The sequence below is a fragment of the Pipistrellus hanaki genome (genome assembly GCF_964339955.1).
Source record: "Pipistrellus hanaki genome assembly, chromosome: 7".
Classification (NCBI taxonomy): Eukaryota; Metazoa; Chordata; class Mammalia; order Chiroptera; family Vespertilionidae; genus Pipistrellus; species Pipistrellus hanaki.
In genome coordinates this window covers 63248266-63275009 of record NC_140509.1, presented here as the reverse complement: position 1 = coordinate 63275009, position 26744 = coordinate 63248266, and the positions used below count along the sequence as shown (strand labels likewise).

Here is a 26744-nt window from a genome sequence, read left to right as displayed (position 1 = left end):
AGCTAAAATTTCAAAGGAAGCTTTATGAGAAATATATTTGATGAAAAGGAATGAAATTATATTATGCTAAAGATTGCAGGAAAAAAAATTCATAGTCTTTTGTTAGATTGCTCTCTTCAGGAAGCTACTTTCTAAAGATTTTATAATTTTAAAAATCTAATTTTGGTAATTTAACTTTTCACTAAAGCTAACTTTATATTTAAATATTTGTGACATTTAAACCACTTTACATGGTAATAATTTGCTTTCTGTTTTTATTTGTTGATGATGATTAGAATGTTATTGTCTATCAACTAAATCATAAATCAACCAGTTTCCTATAAGGACCATATACATAGCCTTTTGGTAATTCAGAGTAAATGATTTCAGTTTCTTCTGGGGAAAAAAGAAAAGAAATTCCAATCAGGTGACTATACCATTGCCTCAAATATAGTAATATTCTCAAACATGAGGTATTAGAAACAGAGAGATTTTCTCAACTCCAATAATTTAAGTTGTGAGGCCAAGACATCTGTTAATGGATCACCAGGGACCAAAACCCAGAGAAAAGAAACGCACATAGTTAATTTTTTCTTTTGGCTTTGGGGTTACATCAACTTCCTCTGAAAGGACGTTTAAATTGGAAGTATGGAATATTTTACATGAAATGTAAAGGGTTATAAAGACATCGATTCAGGGAAGTGTTTATGGTTATTCTGGTAGTTACACCAAGGAGATTTATGATGGAGCAAAAATTCCAGCAACCCCCAAGAAAGCAAGAGCAGCTGAAGTTTCCAGTGCATATTTCACATGGACGCCAGCCAGTAGATGGGAATATTATAATTCTAACAAAGTACTTCGTTCTTTGTATGAACATACAAAGAGCCTCTGTGGCATTCTCCCTCCAGGACTGGCACATCCTCTACTGCCCAAGAACGTTTATATGGTGTTTCAGTCCTTGACTTGACTTGGTGGAGCAGTGCTATGTTCACCCAGTCGTGTCATTTCTGACATTCTTGAAGAGAGCCCTGTTTACTCCATATCTCTCTGCGTCATAGCCTTTATGGGAGTCTTAACAAAGCGGGCAGATGTTAGAATCAATTGAAATGGCTTGGCGACCATATTTAAGGAAAAAAATTCTAATTCAGATGATTCTTGATAAAAGTATAGCCCTAGAATTTTAAGATATTTAAAAATATTCATAGGTTATCATGTAGTAGAAATATTTTCAAAATTATGTACTCAAATTTGTATACCATCTTTTAATCACATCCTAGAACCATCTCTATTATCCATTTCATAGGTGTTTTTTTTTCTTCTTCTAAATTGGCTCACTTTTTTGCTTAAACATTTTTATTTGGATGGAAAAATTGATATCACTGTTGTAGAGAATTAAAACATAACCACTTGCTTTAAAATAGAAGTGAAAATGAATATAATGAAAACCATGTCATTGGATTTCCTCTATATCCTATTGCATTTTCACATCTCAGCCCCTCAAATCTTTATTGTCTTTTTTAAAAGGGAGAGGAACAAAGTGTTAGAGATAGATGATAATCTAAACAAGATTTTTTTCTTTGATGTAGTCAAATTTGAAATAATTGAAAAGAGAATTACTTGTTCACCTTGTGAATAAGTGGGATTTGATGTCATGTCCTAGACTATCTAAAACCATTCACATACTGCCAACAATTTCCAATGCACTTTTTGTGTTCCTTGGGAATCTGATGTAGTAAACATTCTCAGGGCTATGATCTGATATAAGTGTGGAGCAAAAATAGTTTCAAGTTGTTCGTATGGAAAACAATACAGTAATTAATAAATAATAATACAAGAATAAACTCTGTGTTTCGTGTACTCACAACTGTAAACCTACCTTTGCCCCACCCTGAAATAGAGAATTTATTTTTGTTAACTGTAAGAAAGATGGGCAAACTGTCAAATCTGTTTCCTACCTTATCTGCTTTCTTAAACTCTGGACTATTAATTTTACTGTGTTCATCAGCAGAAAGTGGAGAAGGGTTGAAATTGGTTAACAATCAGACATATTTCTTCAATATATCAATTAAATGTGCTTTTACAGTTTTTGTGAAATGTTCCTATTTTTCTGTGTCAAGATTTTTTTGTTTTGTTATTTTCAATAGGACGTTGATACGATACCTCAGATTATATGCTAAGAAAATCTTATCTTTAAGTTACTTTTCACAGATATTTCAGGAACTACTGAATGACCTAGTTATTTTCACATATAACTTTTAGTCTTTTATATTACATTCCAGAAAAGCTCTGACTAATTTTTGTTTCCATTCAAAATTATATTTTCTATGCTTGCAGCACAACTCTAATACTACTCTGGGGGTTAAAAAAAGTGTTAGACTTTTGTGAGGTCGGCAAACCAAGTAAGGAAATAACTTTGTTAATCCTTATTGTTGTTCTTAAAACCTAGCTCATAAGTGATATTGTAACACTGCTTCTAGTTTCTCACATGCATTTAAGTACTCAAATAAAAAAAAAAACCCTCATGATATTTATATGGATCCAACAATCAATCTAGCTGTACTTAAAGAAATTGTGTATGTTGGATGAGCAGGGCTTCAAGTCATATTACAAACACTACTGTCATATCATAATTGTCGCATCACTAGTTCAAAGAAATAATCTTGAATCTAAAATAACATTTGCTTTATAAATGAACATCTGTCTTTTCAAATATACATTTTAAAATCTACCTTTCAGCCCTGGTGGGTTTTATTTCTGGTCAGAGAACACACCTAGGTTGCATGTATTGGATCACCAGTTGGGGTGCCTGTAGGAGGTAACTGATGGATATTTATCTCTCGCATGGATCTCTCTCTCTCTCTCAATTCTCTCTCTCTCCTTTCTTCTCTCTCTAAAATAAAATTTAAAAAATATCCTCAGTGAGGATTTTTTTAAAATCTACTTTTCAAATCTGTATTTCACAACCATGACTATAAAGTATGTCATTTCTGTATCTTCCAAGAAACTCGAAAGTGTGTTAAGAAGACAAAAAGGAAAAATTAAATTGGAGAAAGACCTCCAGACAGGAATAAGATTTTTTAATATCATGTGTAATGGCAAATAATAATTTGTAGTTTGATTTTCTGCATGGCTAAAAGTGTTATCTAATTGGAAGATGGTATATTCTTACACACTTTTTTCCCCAAAGAAATGTCTCTCATGAATTTTTCTGGCCTGGGTGCCATTATTAGGAAAAAACATTCATCTTTTGATGTCTCTGAAACAAATGAAGGTTTGTGAATAGCTTTTCTATTGAGTCATGTGGGAGTTGTAACGTTTTTAGGGAAGACTGCGAGGATGACATGGAAAAGCCTGCATCACCCCATTCACTGTGCATTTTCTGCACTGACAGTGCTTAACGATTATTTTGCTGCAACTCAAAATGCCTTTCACCAACCTGTCAGTGGACATTTTATTTTGTTTAGACAATTCACTCTTGGTCATTCCTCAGGATTAATTATTGACTACATTATTCAAAATTTTAAAATAAATATAACACGTAGCCTCTGCTGAGTTGTTTTCAGCTAACTAAAAAAATATCACACCCTCAGGCTTCTGAGGAGAGACTACCTGATAATAATCCACAGCACAAGAGAATCTAACCCAAGATGCTAGGTTTTTTGGCATATTCACATATTTGATTTGCTTTAAGCATTATAACATTAAGGAGAGTCCTACAGAAATTGATGTAGGCTGCCTCAGATGTCTTTCTCATTTATAAAAACAAAGAATTAAAAAAAAGTGAAGTAAAAAATATTTAATATTTAAAGAAAATTATCTTAAATATTTGGAAGCTTCCATAACATTTCAGAAATGTCAGTGATATAAAACACTGATTTTTAGTATTTTGTAATATTTTCCCAAGTGGAAAAGACTGCTAACTACTGTTGAACAAACACGTTTTAGATCTCCATCTAGTGGCAGCTTTTCAGTTACTGTACTGGCATCAGGGAACATTCACCGAAGATCCGTAGGACTCTGAACTAAATACAGAATCCTGAACCTCTGCAATTTGAATTTCCTCTCAATCACTTGGAATTTCCATGTTTTTTAATGAGATCTAGAGTATAAAGGACTTTTTTTTTTTACTAAATTATTATTTATTCTAAATATCTTTCTCAATGTTTCCATTCAGAATATTTTTAAGAGAATACAAATTCAAGATATTCAAATACTTGAAGAGTTTTAGAAGCTAAAATAACTTAATCTTTATAAATTAATCTCACTTGGACCTGTGTCAATTTCATATATTTATATGACATTAAGAATGGTGATTTTTTTTTTTTGGCATGAGATTTTTCACCCATATATTGGTAAAAACATTCCTTTAGTAATTGGATAGCAATTTACATTTTGGTAAGTTTGGGAGGAATACTTTTTGTAATTTTTTGGTACTGCCTCCCCAAAATCTTTATTAAATCCATTTCTCATCATTGTTTTAATTATACATTTCTACATTTTCTATGTGTATTTTAATCAAGACATAACAAAACATAAACATGAAGAAAGATGATTGACTATAGAGGAGATTCAATTTTTTCTCTCTCAATAACCTACTATATTTTAGTAAGGTGCATTGTAACAAGCATGTAGAGAGATTTAGCAAGTCCTGGCTGGTGAGCTTGGTGTGTGTGTGTGTGTATCATACTACTTTAAAGATTGCCTCCAAAAGAAAAAAAAAAGAACTTTCTCTGACATTGTTTTATTTTTAAAACAAGGTAGTACAATTGAAATTCTTTCTGCAAATATTATTTTTCCTTTCTACTTTGGTGCAAATGACTACATTCATGAAATTTTGATGGAAAAAAAAGCTAGTGAAATCCAACCCAATAACTTAGTAGAAGTAAAACTTTGTTGTGTGTGGGGGGGAACGAGTGTGGGGGGGGAAAGGGAGAATAAGGGGCCGAGGTAGTAAATATGTGTAAGCCTTTTTTTTTTTTTTTTTTTCAATTTACTGCCTGCCCATCATCCCACTGATTTTCACATGCCAAACTCTTTATAATGTACAAGAAAATTGTAAGTTCTTATTACAAGAGACCAAAGTATACATAAAAAGTCACTAATTTACAGACCATAGATATCTGAAATCTATAGAATTTAAAAATAGGAAGAAATGTGCAGGTGATGAATTAAGAGCAATAAATGAAGTATCTATTTGTACAATATAATCAGTAACTCCAAGAAGTTGCAAAGGTCAATGAACATAAAGTAAAAAAAAAAAAAAAAAAAAATCTCAATTTTTCTGTACCTGTGTAGGTGTTTCTTTTAAATTGTATGAAATTATATGATTGTAAATTTACTTTAATAATTATATAGCTATAAAATTTAATTAATGGGCTAAATCCTATTTCTTATGGACAGATGGAATTATCTATAGAATTTCCATAGTGATTCAAAACATCCTTCATCACCCTGAGCTTAAAGTACAGAACAAGGTGGCAGTATGGGTAAGTGAACTTATAAAATTTATTTTTTGTTTTTATCCTGTTAACTGCTGGAAATCTGAAAAAGACCTTGCTGTTTGGCTAACTCAGTCCACAGATGATACTGGTACATAGGTGTTGTTCATTATAAATGTATAAACTGTTAAGTATGTGAGGCATAAAGAGAAGTGCATTTGAAAAAAAGGACAAGAAACTGATCCTAATAGACTATTCATGTCCAAATAAGAAAATGCCACCCAAATGGAAGTGTGTGTTGGTAAGTATCCTTATTTGTTATTATAGGCATGCATTTTTCAGCACTGTTTTTTTAAAGTATAATTCTTATTTTATTATTTTTTGGGGAATTTTTGAATCAAAAACAAAAGGTATAAAAAGATATACAGTAGGTCCTCGAATATGCCATTTCATTCATGTCATTTTGTTATAACATTGATGAGATGTCATAAATACTTAATTCTTATTTACATCTATTAGCCTATAGTAAATGAGTTTCATTATACATGATTTTGCTTAAAGTCAAGGAAGCTATTGAAGACTTTACGTGAGGACTTACCCTATCATGAAAGTCTTCCCCCATCCTTGAAGCTTACTTGGAGATGAACCTGGAAATCACTGTTTTTTTTCTTGGGTTTTTCCAGAATTTGTGCATATAAAAGAAAGTAAAATTATTTTATCCTTTTTACACTAAAAATAACATATTTTACACACCTTTCTACATTGTACTTTTGTTTTTACCAGATTTATAGCAGTACACAGAGACCTCCTTTTATCTTTTTCTTTTTTCAAGCACTGCATAGGGTTCCATTATGTGGCTGTCATTTATTTAAGGCATCAGTTGATGCATATTTACATTATACTTTATTTAACCTGTATTGTATTGATGAAAATTTTGATAATTTTCTGCCGAAACCGGTCTGGCTCAGTGGTAGAGCGTCGGTCTGCGGACTGAAAGGTCCCAGGTTCGATTCCGGTCAAGGGCATGTAAATTGGTTGCGGGCACATCCCTGGTAGGGGGTGTGCTAGAGGCAGCTGGTCAATGTTTCTCTCTCATTGACATTTCTAGCTCTCTATCTCTCCCTTCCTCTCTGTAAAAAACCAATAAAATATATATTAAAATTTTTTTTTGATAATTTTCCATTTAAAAACTTTATGCTTTTCTTTTTTCTTACAAATACAGCACATGCATTTATTTTATTGTTTTCTTCCTTATAACAGTCTCAAAAACTTTCACAGATTTCCATTATTTATTCATTTATTTTTCCTATCTAAAGTAAACTATGGGACTTTGAACTACTTTTTGTATATAATGTTATTACAGTTAAACAGTTGTTGTGAATAAAGTCACTTGGATATACATTCAGAGGAAAAATGGTTTTTGATAGGTGCCTAATAAATTTGTCCTTGGTGGGAAAATAGAATTAAACCATTCTTTGAGATGTAGTGGTGACAATATATTATATACATATAACATATTTGAATGATAAGAAAACATAGTCTTATTTTTAAAGGTTACACCCTTTAAAACAAGTTTATTACAGGAAATAATAGTAGGTAATTAAGAACTCTATAAAAATTGGGGGTAACAGTGAAATTCTCTAATAGAAGTAAAAAAACAACAACCCCACTACTGTTGACTTTTTGGAATGCACATTAACTGTAATGATTAATTTAAACACTAGAAGATATTTCATTTCTAAACAGAGAGCAGTCTTGACAGAGTATATTATTGCTTCCCATTTTCTTTCTTGCATTGTTCTTTTTTGTCTGTTTTTTTTTTTAAAGTCCAAGTGTTTTCAAAAGATAAAACTCTTTATTTTCATTCCCAAATAAACCACATCTAATGTTATGAATCTCAAAATTAGCCTTTACTTGAGAGTCTGCTTTAGAGACATATCATTTTGCATTTATATTTATTTCATGCATGCTTTTCAACATAGGATCATTCTCATCTAAAGCTAAGCTTTGCTGGACACTATCAGGTTAAGATGCATGATACCAAAGCAGATACTTGATAACAGAGAAAATATAAGTGGTGTCCCTGATTCATATTATTACTATTACAATATAAAAGGTTAACTCTTTTTTTTGCCAGAATTTTCTAAAATTTACATCTAATTTTAGAATGCTTGCAAGTAATACTAAATGTTTATATGAGAAGTGACCTAGAAGAGAAACCCTTTGGGAATGATATATAAATAAGAGAATTTTACATCAGTCAGGAAATCCTGTTTTGTGATTGTATTGGACAATGCACAATGAAAATTGGTTATTTATAATGAGAAGAATCATGGCTTCATTAAAAAGTCTGGTGCTGAGGCCTAAAAAAGACTGTCAAATAACCAAATAATAATTAATATAGCTCCCAATATGTTGAATGTACTTCTTGTTTATATAAAGGTTTATATTGTTGGCTTACAATTTTTCTCAGTGCTAATATTTTATGAGATTATAGTTACTATGAAAACATGTTATGGCCCCCTTGATGTCTGTTGAATGAAGACTATGGAAGTGTTTATTGTTCCTGTCGTCCCGCTTACAGCTTAGTTCTCAGTGTTAGGACTAACTCGGCAGCCCATTATAAGATGAGCTAGAGGGGAAAGCATAGTGTTTCCAGACAGACATGAGTTCCAATCTGGAATCTCCTCATTCTTAGTTGGGTAACCTTGGGCAAGCTATTCCATCTCTGTAAGCTCTCTGTTAAGCTCACTTTCTTCCTTTAAAAGGCAGCAGGGGCAGATAATACCTATCTCATTTATTGTTTTGGGTCAAAAGAAATAGCATTTGTAAAGTTCTTGGCATAAAATGATGTAGTAACTGTTATCTTTACCTTTCTTTCACTCCTTTTGCTCTCTGGGATTTTCCCAGGGTCTTATTCCAAAAACAACTTATCTTTTGGGAGGGAAGAAACTTGATTCGGATTTTTTTTTTTTTAAGTATTACCAAAACTCACCCTTTTCCATTGTATTTTTCAGCTTAATTCAACCTTCCAAAATTGGAACTATACTGTTTACGTGATTAAGATCAGGTAAATGACAGGATGAATTACTTGAGAAATAAAAAGTAGTATCTAATTTTACACTGCTCCATCTTTCTCTTGATTATATCCCCACACACTAGCACACACATAACACACATGTACCATATTGGTAATCTTTCTACAACAATTCTATGTTATGTTGTTTCTTTACAAAAAAGCTTCAGTGTTGCAGCAGTAATTTAAAAAATGTATTGATTTTGGATCCTAATTATTTTATTTTGATATTTGAATTTGTGATTTTAAAGAAATTATGTATACACTGGAAGTTTGGTGCACAAAATTCGTGCACAGGTAGGGTCTCTAGGCCTGGCTGGTGATCAGGGCCTATCAGGGCTTTCTGGCTGCTGGCTGGGCTCTTTCTTCATTCCGAGCCACCTTGGTGATCAGTGCATGTCATAGCAAACTCCCAAGGGACACTTTGCATATTAGGCTTTTATATTCAGATATACGTGTGTGTGTGTGTGTGTGTGTGTGTGTGTGTATGTATTACTTAATGAATATATTATATGTTATGTACCACAATTGAAAAGATTATAATTAAATATTAGTTTCTTCTCAGAACCCCAAGAGGTCATCTAGAGCATCCCCTGGGTTGGAGCATCCCCTAGTTTGGAGACCATTTTTTTAAATTTTTTTTTTTTTTTATAAAATAGGGCATCTACAGTCTGATTGCAGCTTAACTTTTCAAAATTATCTCTCTTCTATTTAAATACTTCACTAAAGCACAAGCAAATATACACCCACATATGCTCCTCTGCACCTTGTTTTCACAGTTTCATACTGAAATTAGTTTTCTAAAATGTATTTTGTGAAACCTAAGCATATATTCTGTGTACCCAAGAGGCATAATAACACAAGGAAAGAGATCAGTTGGTCAAATGGGTTCAGGAAGTAGCTCTGTCTATCTCAGATGCTTTAGTATACTAACATGCATGTGAATCTTGAAAAGAAAGCATGGGAACGTAGTTGCCTAGCTTATTTGAACATGCAGCTAGTTTTTGTCTCATGCATATGAAAAAACTAGAACTACTCACAACACACATTTGGACATGCTGCCTTAGAATGTACATTCTATTCTGCCTCTTTCTTTCAACTCCTCACATTTTGTTGTTGATAGTAATGGCAAATCGGTTGATAATGAATCTATATATTTTTATTTATAGTATAAACCTGACCTTAAGAGAGGACAAGATTAAAGTCAAGAGAAGCATTGGAACTGATCAAAGGTAACACTGAGAAAGTCTTACAGAAAGTATAACACCCTGCCTCTTGCTCTTCATTTTAACATTCTGGTAGAGAAATTAAAACAATGCGATAAGAGAGAAACATTTTAATCACATAGCACATTTATATTATTTCTTTATCATTAATGCACACTGGTTTCTTCTTAGAGCTGAAACTGTAATATAGCAGAATGGATACACTATACATCTGAGGAAAAATAATTCAGAAATAGGACATTTTAAATGGATGAATTATTAGTTTTAGTATTTCCAGTTTTTTTTAAATAATAACCATTTACCTCTCATTTCAAATAGACCTTAAACAAAAAAATAAAATTGTTTTAGCTTTTTATTTTTTTATTTTTGTTTAATTTTTTAATATATATTTTATTGATTTTTTACAGAGAGGAAGAGAGAGGGATAGAGAGTTAGAAACATTGATGAGAGAGAATCATCAATCAGCTGCCTCTTGCACACCCCCTACTGGGTGGGGATGTGCCCCTACTGGGGATGTGCCCCTACTGGGGATGTGCCCGCAACCAAGATACATGCCCTTGACCAGAATCGAACCTGGGACCTTTCAGTCCACAGGCCGACGCTCTATCCACTGAGCCAAACTGGTTTTGGCTGTTTTAGCTTTTTAAAAGCAAGGTATTTATGTATGATAGCATCATGTAATATATGGGCAACATGGGCCAAAATATGTCCTGCATGTGAAACCATCAGTTAATTTTCTGAATTCTGCATTTTAAGCTTATATCAAGATCATGACTTAAACAGGCAGATAACTTAATGCACCATATATAATCAGTTGGCATATAAAAAAAACAGCTATTCAGAATGACATACCTAACCTCCTTAGTTATGTTTATGTACTATTTTGCATCTCCATAGAATTAAAAAGAAATTACTAGAAGAGCAAAGTTTATATAAGTCTTGCTCTGTTTCAATGGACTGAATTTAAATTATGGATTTACAACCATAATGATGGAATACACTTTCTTTTCAGGTCACATATTATTATTATAAGAAGATAAAAATAAAATTTCAAACGAGTTGACCAGCAAGTTTTCTTATTCTCTTTTGTTCAACACTAAAATAAAATAAAAATTTAAGTTATATTTGAAGCTTATCATTTCTGTATATATTCAACACATTGGATCAAGCCATCTGATTAGGGAAAGTTTTTATTGTGTCACAATTCATTTTCCTTTATGATCTGAGGGATAGAGTAATGTATTTTAATACTATATTTTTGATGGGCGTTTCTCCTCTTTTTAGCCAATTAATGTCTCCTCTAATCCTATTGCTAGATCATATTGAGCCTTCAATAGTGAATCCAGCAGTGATCAGGATCCCTTGCTGGATATTGTCTAGCACTTGGGGCCACCCTGGTTTCATGTAGTAGACTCTGTTAGGGGGTGAGCCTTGCCCTTTTTAGTTCATTTACTGTAATTCTCCCCCTACTTGACAGTACTACAATCAGCCAACAATAGTATATGGCAATACCTCAGAAACTCTTACTTAAAAGAAATTTAAAGTCATGGAGTCTTGGTTTCCTGTTTGTCAAACCAGTGGGAAACTTCAGAGAAAATTATAGGGAGAGTGAACTCTAACAGTATATATAGGAAAATCCACACATTTAGTTTTTCTTTGGTATAAACTTTTGACGTTTGAAAATTTATTCTCATAGTTTTTCCTGCCCTCTCTTTTTTCCTATTTTCTAATGCTCTTAATAAGCCTTTATAGTCCCTCATACTTTTTCTAAAAACCATAGTCTACTAGTTTTCCACATACTCTTTTTCCCTCAAACTTTCCTTTCAATTTGATTGTAACACTTAACACAGACTAGAGCTTCAGATAACGCCATCACACTACATCGCCTAGACAGACAGGAAACCAAAACCATAGAGACTGGTTTATTCAAATAAAGAATGATTGATACTAACGACAGATAGAACCTGACTTTGTAGAGCTACAAAATAGTTTTAGTTTTCAGGATGAGAGAGAGAAACAATCCAGATAAGACCTGTAACAATGTGGGCTCCTTCTTGAATTGCTGAATTGGGTATTCACCATCATCCACAATACATTGTGCTAATTATGTTCTCAATATTCAAGGAAAGTAGAAGGTCACAAACCCAACTGGAAGTTCTCAGTAACTGGAGTGGCAAAACTTCTTTTTCAATGATAATTTAATCAGTGTTTACTTTTTTTTTATAAGCTATGTTAAAAACTATTATGCCAGGTCACTCAAATCTATGTTTGAATCATCTTGAAATATGTCTTAAACATGAACATTAAGCAGCACATCATTTTGGAGATAAATAGCCCTTCAAAGTGAATAATGAAAACAATAGAGCTTTTTGTCCTTGATATTAGTATAGGCATTTAGGGGAGAAATACAACTCTTCTTTAATTCCCCCTAACCTTCAATAGCAAATATTTCACTTATTCTTTCTTTTAGCACCACAAATATATTAACAATCTGACTTTTTCATTTTTATTGGTACCTCCCAGATTTCATAAATAAAGTCTATAATGCTGCTCCATTGAATGCTTTATGGTTATTTTGAAGTTAATGACTTTGGCATGTGGACAGTCACTGATATTGATAATATAATGACATGTCATATTATTAATTTCTCCTTAGAATATGAAGATGAAAGTTCTTTGTAAATGCAGAGTTTTCACATATAAGGGAAAATATTTCTCTTCTACATGACAAAATAATTTCATTTAATTTCCCCTCAATGTTAAATTAATAGTTTTTTTTTTTTATTTCTGCTATTGACTATGGCTGTGATTATAGTTCAGCCAAAAATTATATTACTTCAAACTAATTTTAGAGCCAAAAGTTTGGATAGGACTTTTAGGATACATCTCTATTTCCCATAGAAGCATATATTTTTTAAAACATTCAAAGGCCATAAACTTCTTAATATACTGGTCAATCACTGAATATATTTTGAATATTTCATAACTTTTCACCAAGTACTTGCAAATATTTCATTGAGATGGAAAATTAGTTATCAAAATTATGGAGAAATGTAACACATGAATAATTTCAAAAGTCAAATGATCAGTGTAGTCAGATTGTTGAAATTCAATTTTTCTAACAAACTATTTTTAGCTATAAATTAACTAGAATTAAACATGTCCCTTTCTTGCATATATGCTATAAAATCCTATCTAATAAAGAGGTAATATGCAAATTGGTCATCACTTCAACATACAAGATTGCTGCCCCATGTAATTAAAGATGGCTGCCCCCATGTTGATACAAGATGGCCACCACAAGATGGCCAGCAGGGGAGGATAGTTGGGGGTGATCAGGCTTGAAAGGGAGGGCAGTTAAGGGGGGACCAGGCCTGTAGGGGAGGGCAGTTGGCAACCAGGCCTGCAGGGGCGGGAGAGGGGGCAGTTGGGGACAATCAGGCCAACAGGGCAGAGCAGTTAGGGGTTACCAAGCCAGCAGGGGAGGGCATTTAGGGGCAGTTGGGACAGCAGGATAGCAGTTAGGTGTTCATCAGGCTGGGAGTGGTTAGGGGATAATCAGGCTGGCAGGCAGAAGCAGTTAAGGGCAATTAGGAAGGCAGGCAGGAGAGTGGTTGGGACTCAACAGTCTTGGATTGTGAGAGAGATGTCCCTCAAGACATTCCTCAAGAGGTCCCAGATTGGAGAGGATGCAGGCTGGGCTGAGGGACACACACCCCATGCACGAATTTCATGTGCTGGGTCTAGTATTACTAAAAGTGTTTTTGCAAAAGTAATGGGTTTTTAAAAAATAATTTTAAAAAAATTAGAGCCGAAACCAGTTTGGCTCAGTGGATAGAGCATCAGCCTGTGGACTGAAGGATCCCGGGTTCGATTCCGGTCAAAGGCATATACCATGGTTACGGGTATATCCCCAGTGGGAGGGGTGTGCAGGAGGCTGCTGATCGATAATTCTCTCTCGTCGGTGTTTCTAACTCTCTATCCCTCTCTCTTTATCTCTGTAAAAAAAATCAATAAAATGTATATATTAAAAAATCAGAGATTAACCAAAGAAATATTCATATATGCATTTATACATGATCCATGGACATAGATAATAGTTAAGTGAAGGCATGGGATGGTGTGGCAGGTGCTATGTGGAGAGGGGTCAATTGGGGGGAAAGGGGAGATATCTATAATACTTTCAATGATAAAGATACATTTAAAAAGTCAGTTCAAATGATAAAAAAGAAATGGAGTGATATGATATATGATAGAATTATAAAATAATACCCTATAAAATCCATTTACATTGAGATGTTTTTGACAATCATTTATACCGCAATAGAAGTCTATGTGTGCCTTGGAATATCTTTTTAGTGTCAGACTTTATGGTCAGCCCTCTTACTGCCATATCCAGATGTTCTATTTTTCTACATAAAAACAGCCAACCCAACAACAGTTCTATCTACAATGTTTCCTTAGGTTGGCAATTTGGGCCCTTCTAGTTTACAATGCTACCAACAATCTCAATTTAGAAGGGAAAGTCATTCAGCAGAAGCTCTTAAAAAATAATGAGTCCCTGGATGAGGGCTTGAGGCTGTATACAGTGAGTGTGAATCAAATGGGTAAGTGCCTTTAATTTTTTTATTATATGTATGTTGTATGACTATATATTCAGGTTTAATTGCAATAACAAATATTTTTCCTATGTGTATTGTTTCCTTATTTAAAGGTATCTTTTTCTGATGATGAAACTTATCTTAGTGGTGATATTGTAACAAATGGATGACATGGTTAGCGTAAAAGCTATCAACTCGATACCTATGAATCTAAAGGAATGAACGAGGCAGGGCAGAGTTTATACTCTCGTTTAGGGATGCATTACAAAAATACTAAGGGTATGAGCACAATGCCAGAAGAGTCTTGACCAGGTTTGGCTTCAACTTTAGGAAGAAAGAGAGTGTCTACTAGTATATATACATATGGGAACATAAATGAAGTCTTAAAAGGTAATTTCTTACCATAAAACATTTCCTTCTCTTATGTTTTAAGACTTTGTTAATGACACTACTTTGCAGGAATGGGTCAGAAATCTGTGAGTTATTCAGGACTTAGATTCAATTCTTATCTAGACAACATTCACATCCTAAGCTCCAACCTCACATGTGGTACTGCTTGCACTTCCCCAGCATGCTGTGCCTCCTTCCTTTGACTTTGCTCATGCTGTTCTTCTCTATCTCACCATCCACCTACTCATCACCTACCTAGTTTTAAGGAGAACCCAGAGTCACCTCTTCTATTAAGCCTTTTCTGTCATCATCCATGTATAAATAGATGTTACTGCCTTTGAGCCACCACTCTATGCTGTACAGATATCTAGAGTATTGTAGACATTAGAAGACCATAGTATTTAACTGGACTTAGGTGTGTTCTTACATATATTTTCTGTAAACAGGAATTTCCTCTGGCTTGAGGACACACCTTATTTTTTTTATCTTCCCACCTCCCCCCAGCACACTCCCCAGCACTTAAATACTTAAATAAATAAACAAGTGAGGCTTGATGGGAATATTATAGAAAAGCAAATGATCAAAAATGTGGACAGTAGAAAGTAAAGTTAAAAGTGAAAGGGAGGGAGGGAGGGAGGGAGAGAGGAAGGGAGAGAGGGAAAGAAGGAGGGAAGGAGAGAAGGAGGGAAGGAGAGAGAGAGGGAGATTTGTTGTTCCACTTATTTACGCATTCATTTGGTCGATTCTTGTATGTACCCTGACCTGAGGTTGAACCCACCATGTTGGCATATCAGAACGAGGCTCTAACCAATTGAGCTACCCAGCCAGGGCTTATTGTTCTAAAGTTATTCTATTATTACAACTATATTATGATTAGGTACATTAGTAGAGATAAAACAAAACTTTGACACTTGGCCATCTACACACACAGGAGGTTGAAGTGGGGGAAGCTAGTATTCCTCATTCTCTGGGACCATGGTTATAACTAAGGCCAGACACAGTGTAATAAAGAACAAGCATCTTCCTTCTACCAGGAACCTCCCATCTCTATTGCATCAGTTTACACAGTTACAGAGAACCCCCAGAAATGGAAGAACACAAATTGTCGTTGTCATCATCATCATCAACAGTTTCTGAGCCCCTTTGGGAAAATGCTTGCTTATTTACAGACGGGGTTTCTTGGGGGTGGGTTGGGTACAGATGCTGCTCTTTCACACATAGATGTATCCACAAAGAAGTAGCTGACGAATGGTAGTTTATATATGATGAAGGACAGCCCTTACTCTGCCTTCAAGGCCGAGGAACCCCAGAACAACTCTCTCTGGATACCTTTCCATGTAATTTATACCACCCAACTTAGATCCTGTACTTTATTGTTTTCTGCAAGTGGATCTGTGAAGAAAAGTTTCTGCTAATTGAGAGAAAAAAAACAGGGCTAACCCTTGGCAATTTTAAGGCTTGCAATATAGATGGGAAAGTCATTTTAAATATTCATTCAGTTACTGCAGTACTGGTTCCTAGCAGTATGGTATAACTTTCTACTTTTTTTTTTTTTCAGTACTGAAATACAAGATTTTGTTGTTGTCATTGTTATTGATATATTGATTTTCTTTTGGTGTCTTAAAAAATGCATTGTTATTGATTTCTAGAGGAAGGGAAAGGGAAAGGGAGAGAGAGAAACATCAATGATGAGAGAGAATCATTGATCAGCTGCCTCCTGCACACCCTCCACTGGGGATTGAGCCCATAAACTGGGCATGTACCTTGACTGGGAATCAAACTATGACCCTCTGGTTCACAGGTTGATGCTCAACCACTGGCAATACAAGTCAGACTCTTTTGATATTTTTTATGTTGTAAAACCTGAATCATTTATAGGGTGGCACTTCCTGAGAGAGTTTTTAAACAACAGGTGGGATGAATTGAGGATGGAGGTGTGTGTGTAAGATGTGTGTTGGTGGATCACAAGGTGTCTTCTTGCCATTCCCCCAGCAAACAGATAGGCAGAAGATGCTTTCCGAGCAGCTGGAGACTTTTCTGGAAAATACCCCCACAGCTTGATGACATTATTTGATAGGCTTTCCCCTTTGAAAAAAAAATCAGAGGAAAATTTACATTTTGAAGTGTTCAGGACCATTTTCATTTTATATAGTCTTATTTAAATAAACCTTTATTGTACTCATTTTACCTGCTAATGATTTCCTTTAGAGTGATATCTTCTCTTAAGTGTATGTTTTTATTTGATGGTTTGTAAGCTGTAATAATTTTTCATCTGAAATGGAGTAAATGGTTATTTTCCCAAATTTTTAATTTCAGATTGCTACAAATTCAGAATACAAAAATCTAGTAATTTGGTAGTACATGAAATTAATACCTAATTAGCAGCATTGCTGTCTTGCTGTCATCTTACACCTCTAACTTCAAAGAATAGATTAACGTTTCTCATGTTGGCTCTTATTTTCACTTAGGCACATGTCCTGCGGAGGAGAATCCCAGAGGCTTTCACTGGCCAGTCATCCCACCTTCTGAACACAGGCAGCTTTGTCCAGGGAAGCCCGGCTTTTATGCTTCACGGACCTGGTAATACCTTTATTGACTTGTCAGCAAACTCCACATCATCTACCTTGGCAGGGTTCCATATATTGCACCACAGTTCACAGGCATTGTTTATTGTTTAGAAAGAAGGGCAGGAATCTCTATGTGTGCCTAATGATAACCTCCCTGAGAGGTAAGGATGAGGCAGGCTACCGATACAAGCATTTTTACTTACTCCAGGAAACATTTAAATTTAGCCTTCTGCAAAGAAAGATGGAGAAATTTGGAAGCCAGAGGGTAGCTCTGGAGCAAAGCACCTTCTATATGGATGGACCAAGCTAGCTGACAGCCTTTGGCCATGCATGTGAAATTCCAAGACTTTTTTTTAACTACCTGGGATAGCTATTGTTGGAGGGGGAAGAGGCAGCCAAAGAGGGAATGAAGGTAGGATCTGGGTCAGGGCAATTTGCTAATGGGGGTTGTCAGATTTCCCCTGAATGTTTTAACAGAAACCACAGGTCAACTACAAGTCAAATCCAGTTCTTTACCCTCAACTGCACCCAATATTAGGGTTTTCTTGGTGGGGGCTTTGGAAGCAGAAACTTTGCTCCCACTACTGTGTTTTACACATGGTGGGAGGACAAGGGGTCTGTAGACATTGACCTGTGTGTGAAGCATGGCTCTGCCTCTTCCTGGTTGAGACCTTGGAAGTCCCTTGACTTATTTTAGTCTATGTTCTCATCTATAAGATATGAACTGTACTCTGCTTTACAGAGTTATGTGAAATAATGTCAGATTTTACCTGGAAAGTTCTTAAAGCGGTACTTGACCCATGTTAGCAAATATGGCCTTAGCCTTAGTAACCTGATGCACCTAGATTAGCCTAAAAGCCCTAGAGTTTTGTTTCCATGATTCATGCATTTGATTTTTTTCCAATAAGAATTTTTAATAGCAGTTTGATTTCAACATATTACACTTTTTATTTTCAAATGAAGCACGTAGATATCAAGGCAAATTCTAAAACTTTTCATTACCTAATTTTGTCAGTTATGTCATTTATGTCATTTATGCCAAATACTTGAAATACCTTTTTTTTTGTTTCATAGTCATCGTGACCATTCCAACACATCTTTAATCTACTGGTTGGATCCTGACATGTCCAATTGTTCAAGTAAGTGAATGATCTTCGATTCTCAAAGACAAATGGAAATAACCTCATACTTCATGGTTTTCATCCTCTTCAGACATGCTCTTCTGCCATGTGATTCTATTGTAATATTAAAAGCTAGCAAATGATAAATTTTACTTACTTAAGATAAAAAATACTCTTTTTCCCCCCTCATTCTGATTTCCCGTTGTATTCATTCTAACAGCAGTTTAAAATTTTTAGAGAAAACTTAAAAAAAATACACATTGATATTCATATCAATATTTTATAGTTTTGTATTATTTTAAATAGCAAATAATCACTTATTCAGTTATTCTGGCTCCATTTCTATTACAACTATATGTAAATATTGATCTTGCCAATATTTGCTTAAGGGCACAATTTGTGTATTACTAAAGAAAGAAGTTAGTCTGTGTGTGAAGAAATATTTTTGCTTTGTGAAGATTGTTAGAAGAGGGTATACACAGAAAACTTGATATGCTGCTTAAACTATGAAGTTAAATACCACACTTTTTTTTTTTATCCTGGAAATGGTTTTTTTTTTAAATAGGTGAAACTTGACATGTTGTTTTTTTCTCTTTTTTTAGGGGAAGCAAATGAAGTTGCCAATCAGATTTTAAATTTAACTGGTGATGGGCAGACCTTAAACTCAGCCAATATTACCAACATTGTAGGACAGGTCAAAAAAATTGTGAATAAAGAAGAAAACATTGATATAAGTCTTGGCGCAACTATAATGAATATATTTTCTAATATCTTAACCAGTTCAGACAGTGACTTGATTGAGTCATCTTCTGAGTAAGTTTTTTCTGGAGAGTAAATTTATGGGATGCATGTGTTGTTATATAATTTCTCACGTATCTAAATGCTTTTTGCCCAGATCACATCATTTAAATCTCTAGAAGATCCATTGATATTTCCCAAGATCATTCACAAAGTGAACTTCAAAGTTTCTTATTTTTTCCTAGATATGTAATTTACAAAAAGATTAGTATTGTCACCTGGCAAGTTATTAAATAATCCCAGAAAAACATAATCAGTATTTCATTTTCATCTGAAAAATGTTAACTGGGTTTACTTAAATCGATTAATAAATTATCACAAATATTCATTTATTAAACCCCCCTCCTTTTTTTTGCTTGTAAAGGAGACACTTAGGAAACACTCAGCTCACACCTTTGTTATAACTTGGTCACTCTCCCATGAATTGTGGTATAAAATTACCACAGAGATGTTACTGTATTTCTGAAATGAAAAAGTCAAAGAGAGAAAATGTACCTATTTTTATATAATTTCATTTGTTTCTAATTATTTTACTTAATATATTGCTATTAAGATACTTAATTTTTACCTATTTTCTTACTTTCAATGTAATTTCTTTATCAAAATTATATATTTGTTAAAGTGAATTATTATGTAGATAACTTACCTTAGCTATATAATAATTACAAACTATTTTTTACAGTTTCTTAGAGTTCAAAAAATACTTTTATGCATTATTTTATTTGATTCTTACTCAGTTATGTGTAGGACATATATTCTTCACATGAGGGAAGACTAAAATAGGTAAAAAGGTAAAAGACTAAAATAAGTAAAAATCTTTAGGATGATTTAATTGTTGGTTTTCCTTAAAGCCTATATTTTTCTTTTGAGGACATATTTATCACTGTACTTCTGTATATTAAGTGCTATTTTGTGGTTTGGGTAATTTTGTAAGATCAGCCATAAATACACAATTATTTTTTGGTTTGTATTTTGTCTTGAAGCAAATCATGTGTGCGCAGGTACCCTAAAATCATGTCACTTAATGGTGGTATCATTTGTCATTTCTTTAGAGCTTTAAAAACCATTGATGAATTGGCTTTCAAGATAGACCTAAATAGCACCCAACATGTGAATATCGCAACTCGGAATTTGGCTCTTGGAATATCATCCCTACCTCCAGAGACTAATGAAGTTTTAAATTTTAGCATCAGTCTTCCAAGAAATAATGAATCATATTTTCAGGTATAAGCTAGTAGTTTCTTTTTAACTAATTAGACAGATAGCAACTTTATGATCACCTACAAGTAGCTCTTCAAGGAGATGTTGGTCTGAGAGATGGCAGGCAAGTTGGAATGCCAACTAAGGTATGTGGCCACATAGAGGAAATACAGCTTCAGAACCTAGCTGATCGAGACAGGCGTTTACCTTGAGGTGATAGCAGAACTAAGTATGAAAGCACGAGTGGGGCCCACCCTTTTGGGAGTGGGGATTGAGACTCAGTTCGTCTAGAAGAAAGAGCTTCATTAAGGGCCCCAAAGTGGGAAGGTACATGGTATATTCTCTTTGCCAGTGGCTTTCCCAGGTGAGGGTTTTAATTAGAAACCTGGAGAACTTGTCAAAACAAAGGGTGGGAGCCCGTTCCCAGGGATTCTAATTTAATTGACACAAGGTGGATCTCAAAAATTTGCAATTCTAATACGTTTCCAGGTATGGCTGATCCAGCTGGTCTGAAGGTCCTGCTTTGAGAGCCAGTGATGGGGAAGGTTGGGAAGGCAGGGGACAGTGAGGCTGGACAGGAAAGCTGGGGCCAGAGTAATGAAGCCCTATTCAACCTGTTCAAGTGATGCTTCGGCAAATAACGTTTAAGTTTCTAATGCCTGCTAGACAGTGTTAGACATGTGGGCAAATGCAATCATTGAAACGGTGCCCTTAATCTGGGAAGACACACAGTAACATGGAATACTTCTAAACTGTGGAGAAAAGCCAAGATAAAATATTTACAAATCTGCATGTGAGGAAGGATTTTATCCTGCTTTAGATGCAGGGCTCTTTAGGGTAACCCTATTTGACATTTTAAGAATGAAAACTCGGTCAGCCTCAGTTTCATTCCAAGTCCATTAGCAAGAAAACTCTCTTTGGCCATCAGGAAAAATGGCATTTAAGTGTTCATAAAATTTCCGCTGCTTCTCTATGCAGTGATACTTATTCTCAGCAATCAAACAGATCAGCTCATTTTTTTTTGGTAGTTATTTTTCACTGCATGTTTTGAGAAAGCTCACAATTTATTGTGTCACCCTGGCTGGAGTGCTTCAGGAGGTTGTGCACCATCCTGTGCACCAAAAGGTCAACAGTTAGTTTCCTGGGATGTGGGATTGATACTGGTCAGGGCATGTGTATGAGGCAACTGATCTATATTTCTCTCTCCTCATCCCCCTCTTTCCACCCCCTCTTCTCTCTTTTCCTCTCTCTCTAAAATCTATAAAATATATTTTAAAATATATATATTAATGTAAATCTAACTCTTATATTTGGAATATTAATGGGTTTTTTAATTTCTCAGTTGCCTTAGTTAAAATCCTTGCATTTCCTGTTTTGCTATATAAGGGAAGCCCCATGAGATGCATGCCTTTGTCCATAGGGGAAGGCACCAGGAGGGCAGTGACAGGGCATAGCCAAGGTGATGCTTACAGTTGTTTGCCTTCCTCCGCATGTGGAGTAAATTATCATTGCGATTTCATTGTGATCACTCTACCAATTTATTTCTGTGTGTGACAGATGGATTTTGAGAGCAGACATATGGATCCATTGGCTTCCGTAATTTTGCCTCTAAACTTACTTGAGAACTTAAGTCAAGAATATTCTGCAATAGTTAAAAGAGCACAGTTTACTTTCTTCAATAAAACTGGACTTTTTCAGGTAAGTGTTCATTAAATTGTTATTTTTTTTCCATTGCAAATTGCGTTCCTTTGCTCTAAAGGAAAATAAAAATTTAGCTTCCTTGGAACTGCATTATGACATAGAAAAATTAACCTACTATATTTTGAAAAATGAAACATGTTAAGGTTTCAGTATTTGATTACACATAATTGCATGCTTATGAAGAGATGTGTTCATTTAAATATTTTTAATAAATCAGATATTAGATTAAGACTTGCATGATACAAGAACAAATGGAACTTATGGAGAAGCTACTACTTGCCATTTCTTTTGTTAAATATTTTATTTAAAAACTCTCCAGCAGTTTAGATCTCCAGTGTTAAAGGAATCATGTGCCAAGGAAAGGTTTTGTTTTGTTTTGTTTTAATTCAACAGGAAGCACTGTTTACATAGTGAGCAGCATTCTTGGCTTTAATCAGTTTTCCCATTAGTATTTCAAATGACCTTTGGCCTTCACACATTCCCAGATTGGGGTGGCATTGTGCTAAGCACATATTATCATTTTTATTGGCATCATTTCTAGATACTAGGAAGTTCACTGCCAGCAAACACTGGTGACCTGCGATTACCTTTGAAAGTACAACCCCATCTAGGGCAATTTTACTAAGCCCTTAAAAAAAAATAATGAACGTTATCTTTTATGTTGAAGATGCCAGTGTGTGTTAGACAGAGAGACCTGTGTAAGAGAAAGTGGCCAGCCTCAGGGAGAGTTGACTGGTTTCTAACAGGTCTGCCCTGCACGTCATGTGTGGAGCAATGGCAAAGTAGGCCATGGGTGAGTAAGGAATAACATGGAGTCATTTACAGTAATTCATCACCAAACTTTAAAACTTTATCAGTAAATGTGTTAGGAACAAGCTATATTAATTTTTTGAGTAGATTAAAAATGTAATTACCTGTCATTACTCCGAAGGATTTAATAGCTATGAATGCAAACAAACAAACAAACAAAATTGCATTTGTGAAAATTATTTGAGGCTTACAGTAATGTCACCTTTAAAACAAAACAAAATGCAGTAGGTATCACAAAACATTAATGGTGGTTGGGCCAGGGCAGGTGTCGATTAGAGGGCAGGTTGAGCCCAGCAGGAAAGGCTTAGGACAACTGTCAGAGGTGTAAAAATCTGTCATCGTTTCATTTTGAGGCATATCCTCTCCATATCATCTTTTCCTTCTCCTTTGGCATTTGCCTCTCAATGTTTTTGTTGGGAAATGTATGTGCGTGTTTTAAAGTGAACGCATGCAGAGTAAAGCAAACTTAAGGGTTCTATGCATCCCTCTTCACCTAGTGAACACAATTCGAGGTTTGCTTTTTTTAAAGGAAAGGCTGCGTATCCCCAGGCAATAGCCGGCTTATTGCGAGTGACCACACAAAAGTAATAAAAAGCTACATTCTAGATGCTGAGATTCACTTGGCATGGAGGAAACCCTGTCATGATTCCAAAACAGCTGAGTGTATACACTGCAATAGGGAACCTCAGGAGGTTTGACAAGAAGCAAAGGGGAAGAAGAAAGTGGAGGGATCTCGCTAGAGAGTCTGTGGTCCCAGTCGTTTCGTGCTCAGATTCACTAATTGGGTTCCTGGCAATCTTATCTCGGAAGTGGAAGCCACAGCAAGTATAGAGTCAGAGAAGGTGGACGGTCTGAATGGAGCTTTCTCCCATTACATGTAGGGCAAATCAGTAAACCCGTCCGGCTTTCCGCCTGGGTGTGAAAGATGAATTGCTCTTTATTTTCCACAACATTATTTTCTTCATGCTTCTCTAAAGGAAAACGACTTCATCTGTTTAATAGGGCAGGGAAGTGACCTAATTGTTTCACAGCTTTTTATGAGTTTATATTATTTATGGCGGTGCATTGTTTCAGATGGTAACGGGCTGGCGTCTGTCACAGCCATCAAGATGAAGTTTTATGAACATCGCCTGCTGCGCTGGCTCAGAATGTTCTCTCAAATGTATTTATTCTAATAAGGGAAATAGCAAAGCCCTTTCAGGAAAGGCAGCGATTCGAACTTATAAACAGGATGTTCTATAATTCAAGATCTTAAGGGTAAAAAGTGCTGACAGCTTGCTTATTTTGGAACAGCAGAATACAAGTGTGTACTTTTGACTAATACACATTTTTTTTTCTCTTTAAAAGGATGTAGAGACCAAGAAAGGCACCTTAGTGAGCTATGTGATGGCATGCAGCATTGGAAACATTACTGTCCAGAATCTGAGGGATCCAGTTCGAATTAAAATCAAACATACACGAAATCAGGTAAGAAAACACTGCAAATAGTGATGGAGTCGAAGCAGGTTCTTTCAGGGAAACATGGGGCTGTTTCTTTTACATGAAAACAAGGAACTGACACTTTTTTTTGGAAGGGAGCGATTTTCCCGAAAGGGCAGAATGGGTCATCACGCAGAGATCTAACACCACATTAAATGGTGGCAGCCAGGGGACACCCGCCTTAGCCAGGACTCAGTAATCAGAAGGAGCATGAGAGTGAAGAAAAGAGTGCCTCTCACTAAGAAATGAAGTATATTACTTGAAATAAATTAGATGCAGATGCAGTGGTACCATCTTTTTAATATAAGTTTTTATTTTTCAATTACAGTTGATGTACAGTCCAGTGTTTCCCAAACTTTTGACATATGCGTAACCCTTCTATAATTTTTATAACGCTGAGTACCCCTCATACTCATGAGAATGTAGAATTAGGCGCAGCTAAGCACGGTGCAGGGCATATCCCCACCAAACTCCCGTGCAACGCGCACCCCCACCAAACTCTTCCCGTACCCCTGGGGGTACGTGTACCACACTTTGGGAAACACTGATCACTGTTATATTAGTTTCAGGTGTATAGCCCAGTGATTAGACATTTATGTAACTTATGAAGTGATAACCCTGATACATTTAGAACGCACCTGGCACCATACCTAGTTATTACAGTATTATTGACTGTGTTTCCTGTACTGTACGTCCCCGTGACTATTCTGTAACTACTAATTTGTACTTCTTCATCCCTCCACCTTTTCCACCCAACCCTCCAGCCCTCTCCAACCTGACATTTGGTTGTTTTTTTAAGGTCGAGATCACTGCTACAGGGAGCACAGAGGGGGAGCAGGGTTGACTTAAGTTTTGAGAGGTTAACAGTTGTCTAAAACCTTGGCAAATGCTTTCTTAATTGCCTTATTACCCTGGCTATCACCTGTTTATATGATAAAGTCCCATGGGGGTTCGTGTTGTCCCAGGTGGTCCAGGCACGGGCTATCCCCTTTTTTTTGGAGGGTCCCAGTCACGATTCCACCATTTGTTAGGCAGGCCGGAAGGCGGGCGGAAGTAAGCTGGCTGATAAGGACCGAGGCTTGGACGTTAAGTCATCTACTCACTAGCCCTGCTTTGTCACGAAACCCTCCGACCTCCTTGTTCTACCTTCTGGCCTCTTTTGTTTCAGCTCCCAGCTCCTTTCTCCAAAAACAATTTTTCTTTATTGTGGTAAAACATACAAAACAAAATTTACTATTTTTAAGGGCACAGTTTGGTGACATTGAGTACGTTCACATGGTTCTGAAACCGTCACCACATGCATCTCCAGCACTGTTTTACAGTCTCACTGAGGCTGCCCCCATAGAATAACTCCCCTTGCCCCTCCCAGCCCCGGGCAACCACCATTCTTCCCCGTGTCTCTGATTGTACCTGCTCAGATTCCTTCTGTAAGTGGAATCGTACAGTTTGTGTCCTTCTGTGACTGGCTTCTTTCACCTAACATAATGTTTTCAAGTTTTACCCATATTATATAGGCATGTGTCAGAATTTCCTCCCTCTTTAAGTCTGAATAATATTCCATTGCAGATATACATATGTACATACATACCTATCTCCCTCATTTTGTTTATGCATTTTTCCATCCATGGACACTTTGATTTCTTCTACCTTTGGCTATGGTGAATAATGTTGCTATGAACATGAGTGTGCAAATTCCTATTTCATTCCCTACTTTCAATTCTTTGGGGATATACTAGACATAAAGGAGAAGATTGAAGAGGAAGTAAAATTACCCTGCAAAGAGTTTTGCTAAGTGCACAGCATTTTATGATGGGGCATATAGAGTAACCTTTAGGTAAATGCGTAACACAATTCCTCATGCGGTTATAGTTGATTTCCACCTGAAGTGTGTGTGAGAAGAGGTTACCCCTGGATTGCCTGTCTTTCGTAGGTCCTGTTGGTATGACTAATGCTGACCCATTTCTTTGTGAAAACCTTAGCATTTTACTCTTTCCCCATATCCAAACCATAGGATTTTTCCATTTACTTTAAACACAATGTCACATTTTTTATTCTTATGTTAATATAGGCAGTGCCTAATCCCATCTGTGCCTTCTGGGATCTGAACAAAAATGGTAAGTTTTCAAATATATTGGCTGCCTTAATAACAACTGACTTTTAAACATTGTTAGATAACCCTGTATCGTTTCATTCCACCCCAAAACAAAGTGAGTCACAATATAAGTGTGATGTCAACTGAGCTGCAAATTTTAGTTTGGGTAGCTTGGGAACCAAATTCTAATTTCTAAAACTTTTTATGCATTGTAAGTGGAAATAGAAAGGCTTGGCTATTTAAAAATTCAAACAGCTGCTTTAATT

General features: G+C 35.5%; 1 protein-coding gene across 3 annotated transcripts in view; it reads left to right on the top strand.

The window, feature by feature from the left end:
- Positions 1-26744, top strand: part of ADGRG6 (adhesion G protein-coupled receptor G6) — a 137728-nt gene that overhangs the window by 81402 nt on the left and 29582 nt on the right. For all 3 annotated transcript variants that reach the window (XM_084889320.1, XM_084889322.1, XM_084889321.1), the window contains exons 6-16: positions 5380-5465; positions 8435-8487; positions 9663-9725; positions 14184-14326; positions 17179-17290; positions 18352-18416; positions 19001-19211; positions 20249-20420; positions 21954-22094; positions 24255-24374; positions 26455-26500. In XM_084889320.1, the coding sequence (XP_084745446.1) occupies positions 5380-5465; positions 8435-8487; positions 9663-9725; positions 14184-14326; positions 17179-17290; positions 18352-18416; positions 19001-19211; positions 20249-20420; positions 21954-22094; positions 24255-24374; positions 26455-26500 (1212 nt within the window). The remainder of the gene's footprint in view (positions 1-5379; positions 5466-8434; positions 8488-9662; positions 9726-14183; positions 14327-17178; positions 17291-18351; positions 18417-19000; positions 19212-20248; positions 20421-21953; positions 22095-24254; positions 24375-26454; positions 26501-26744) is intronic.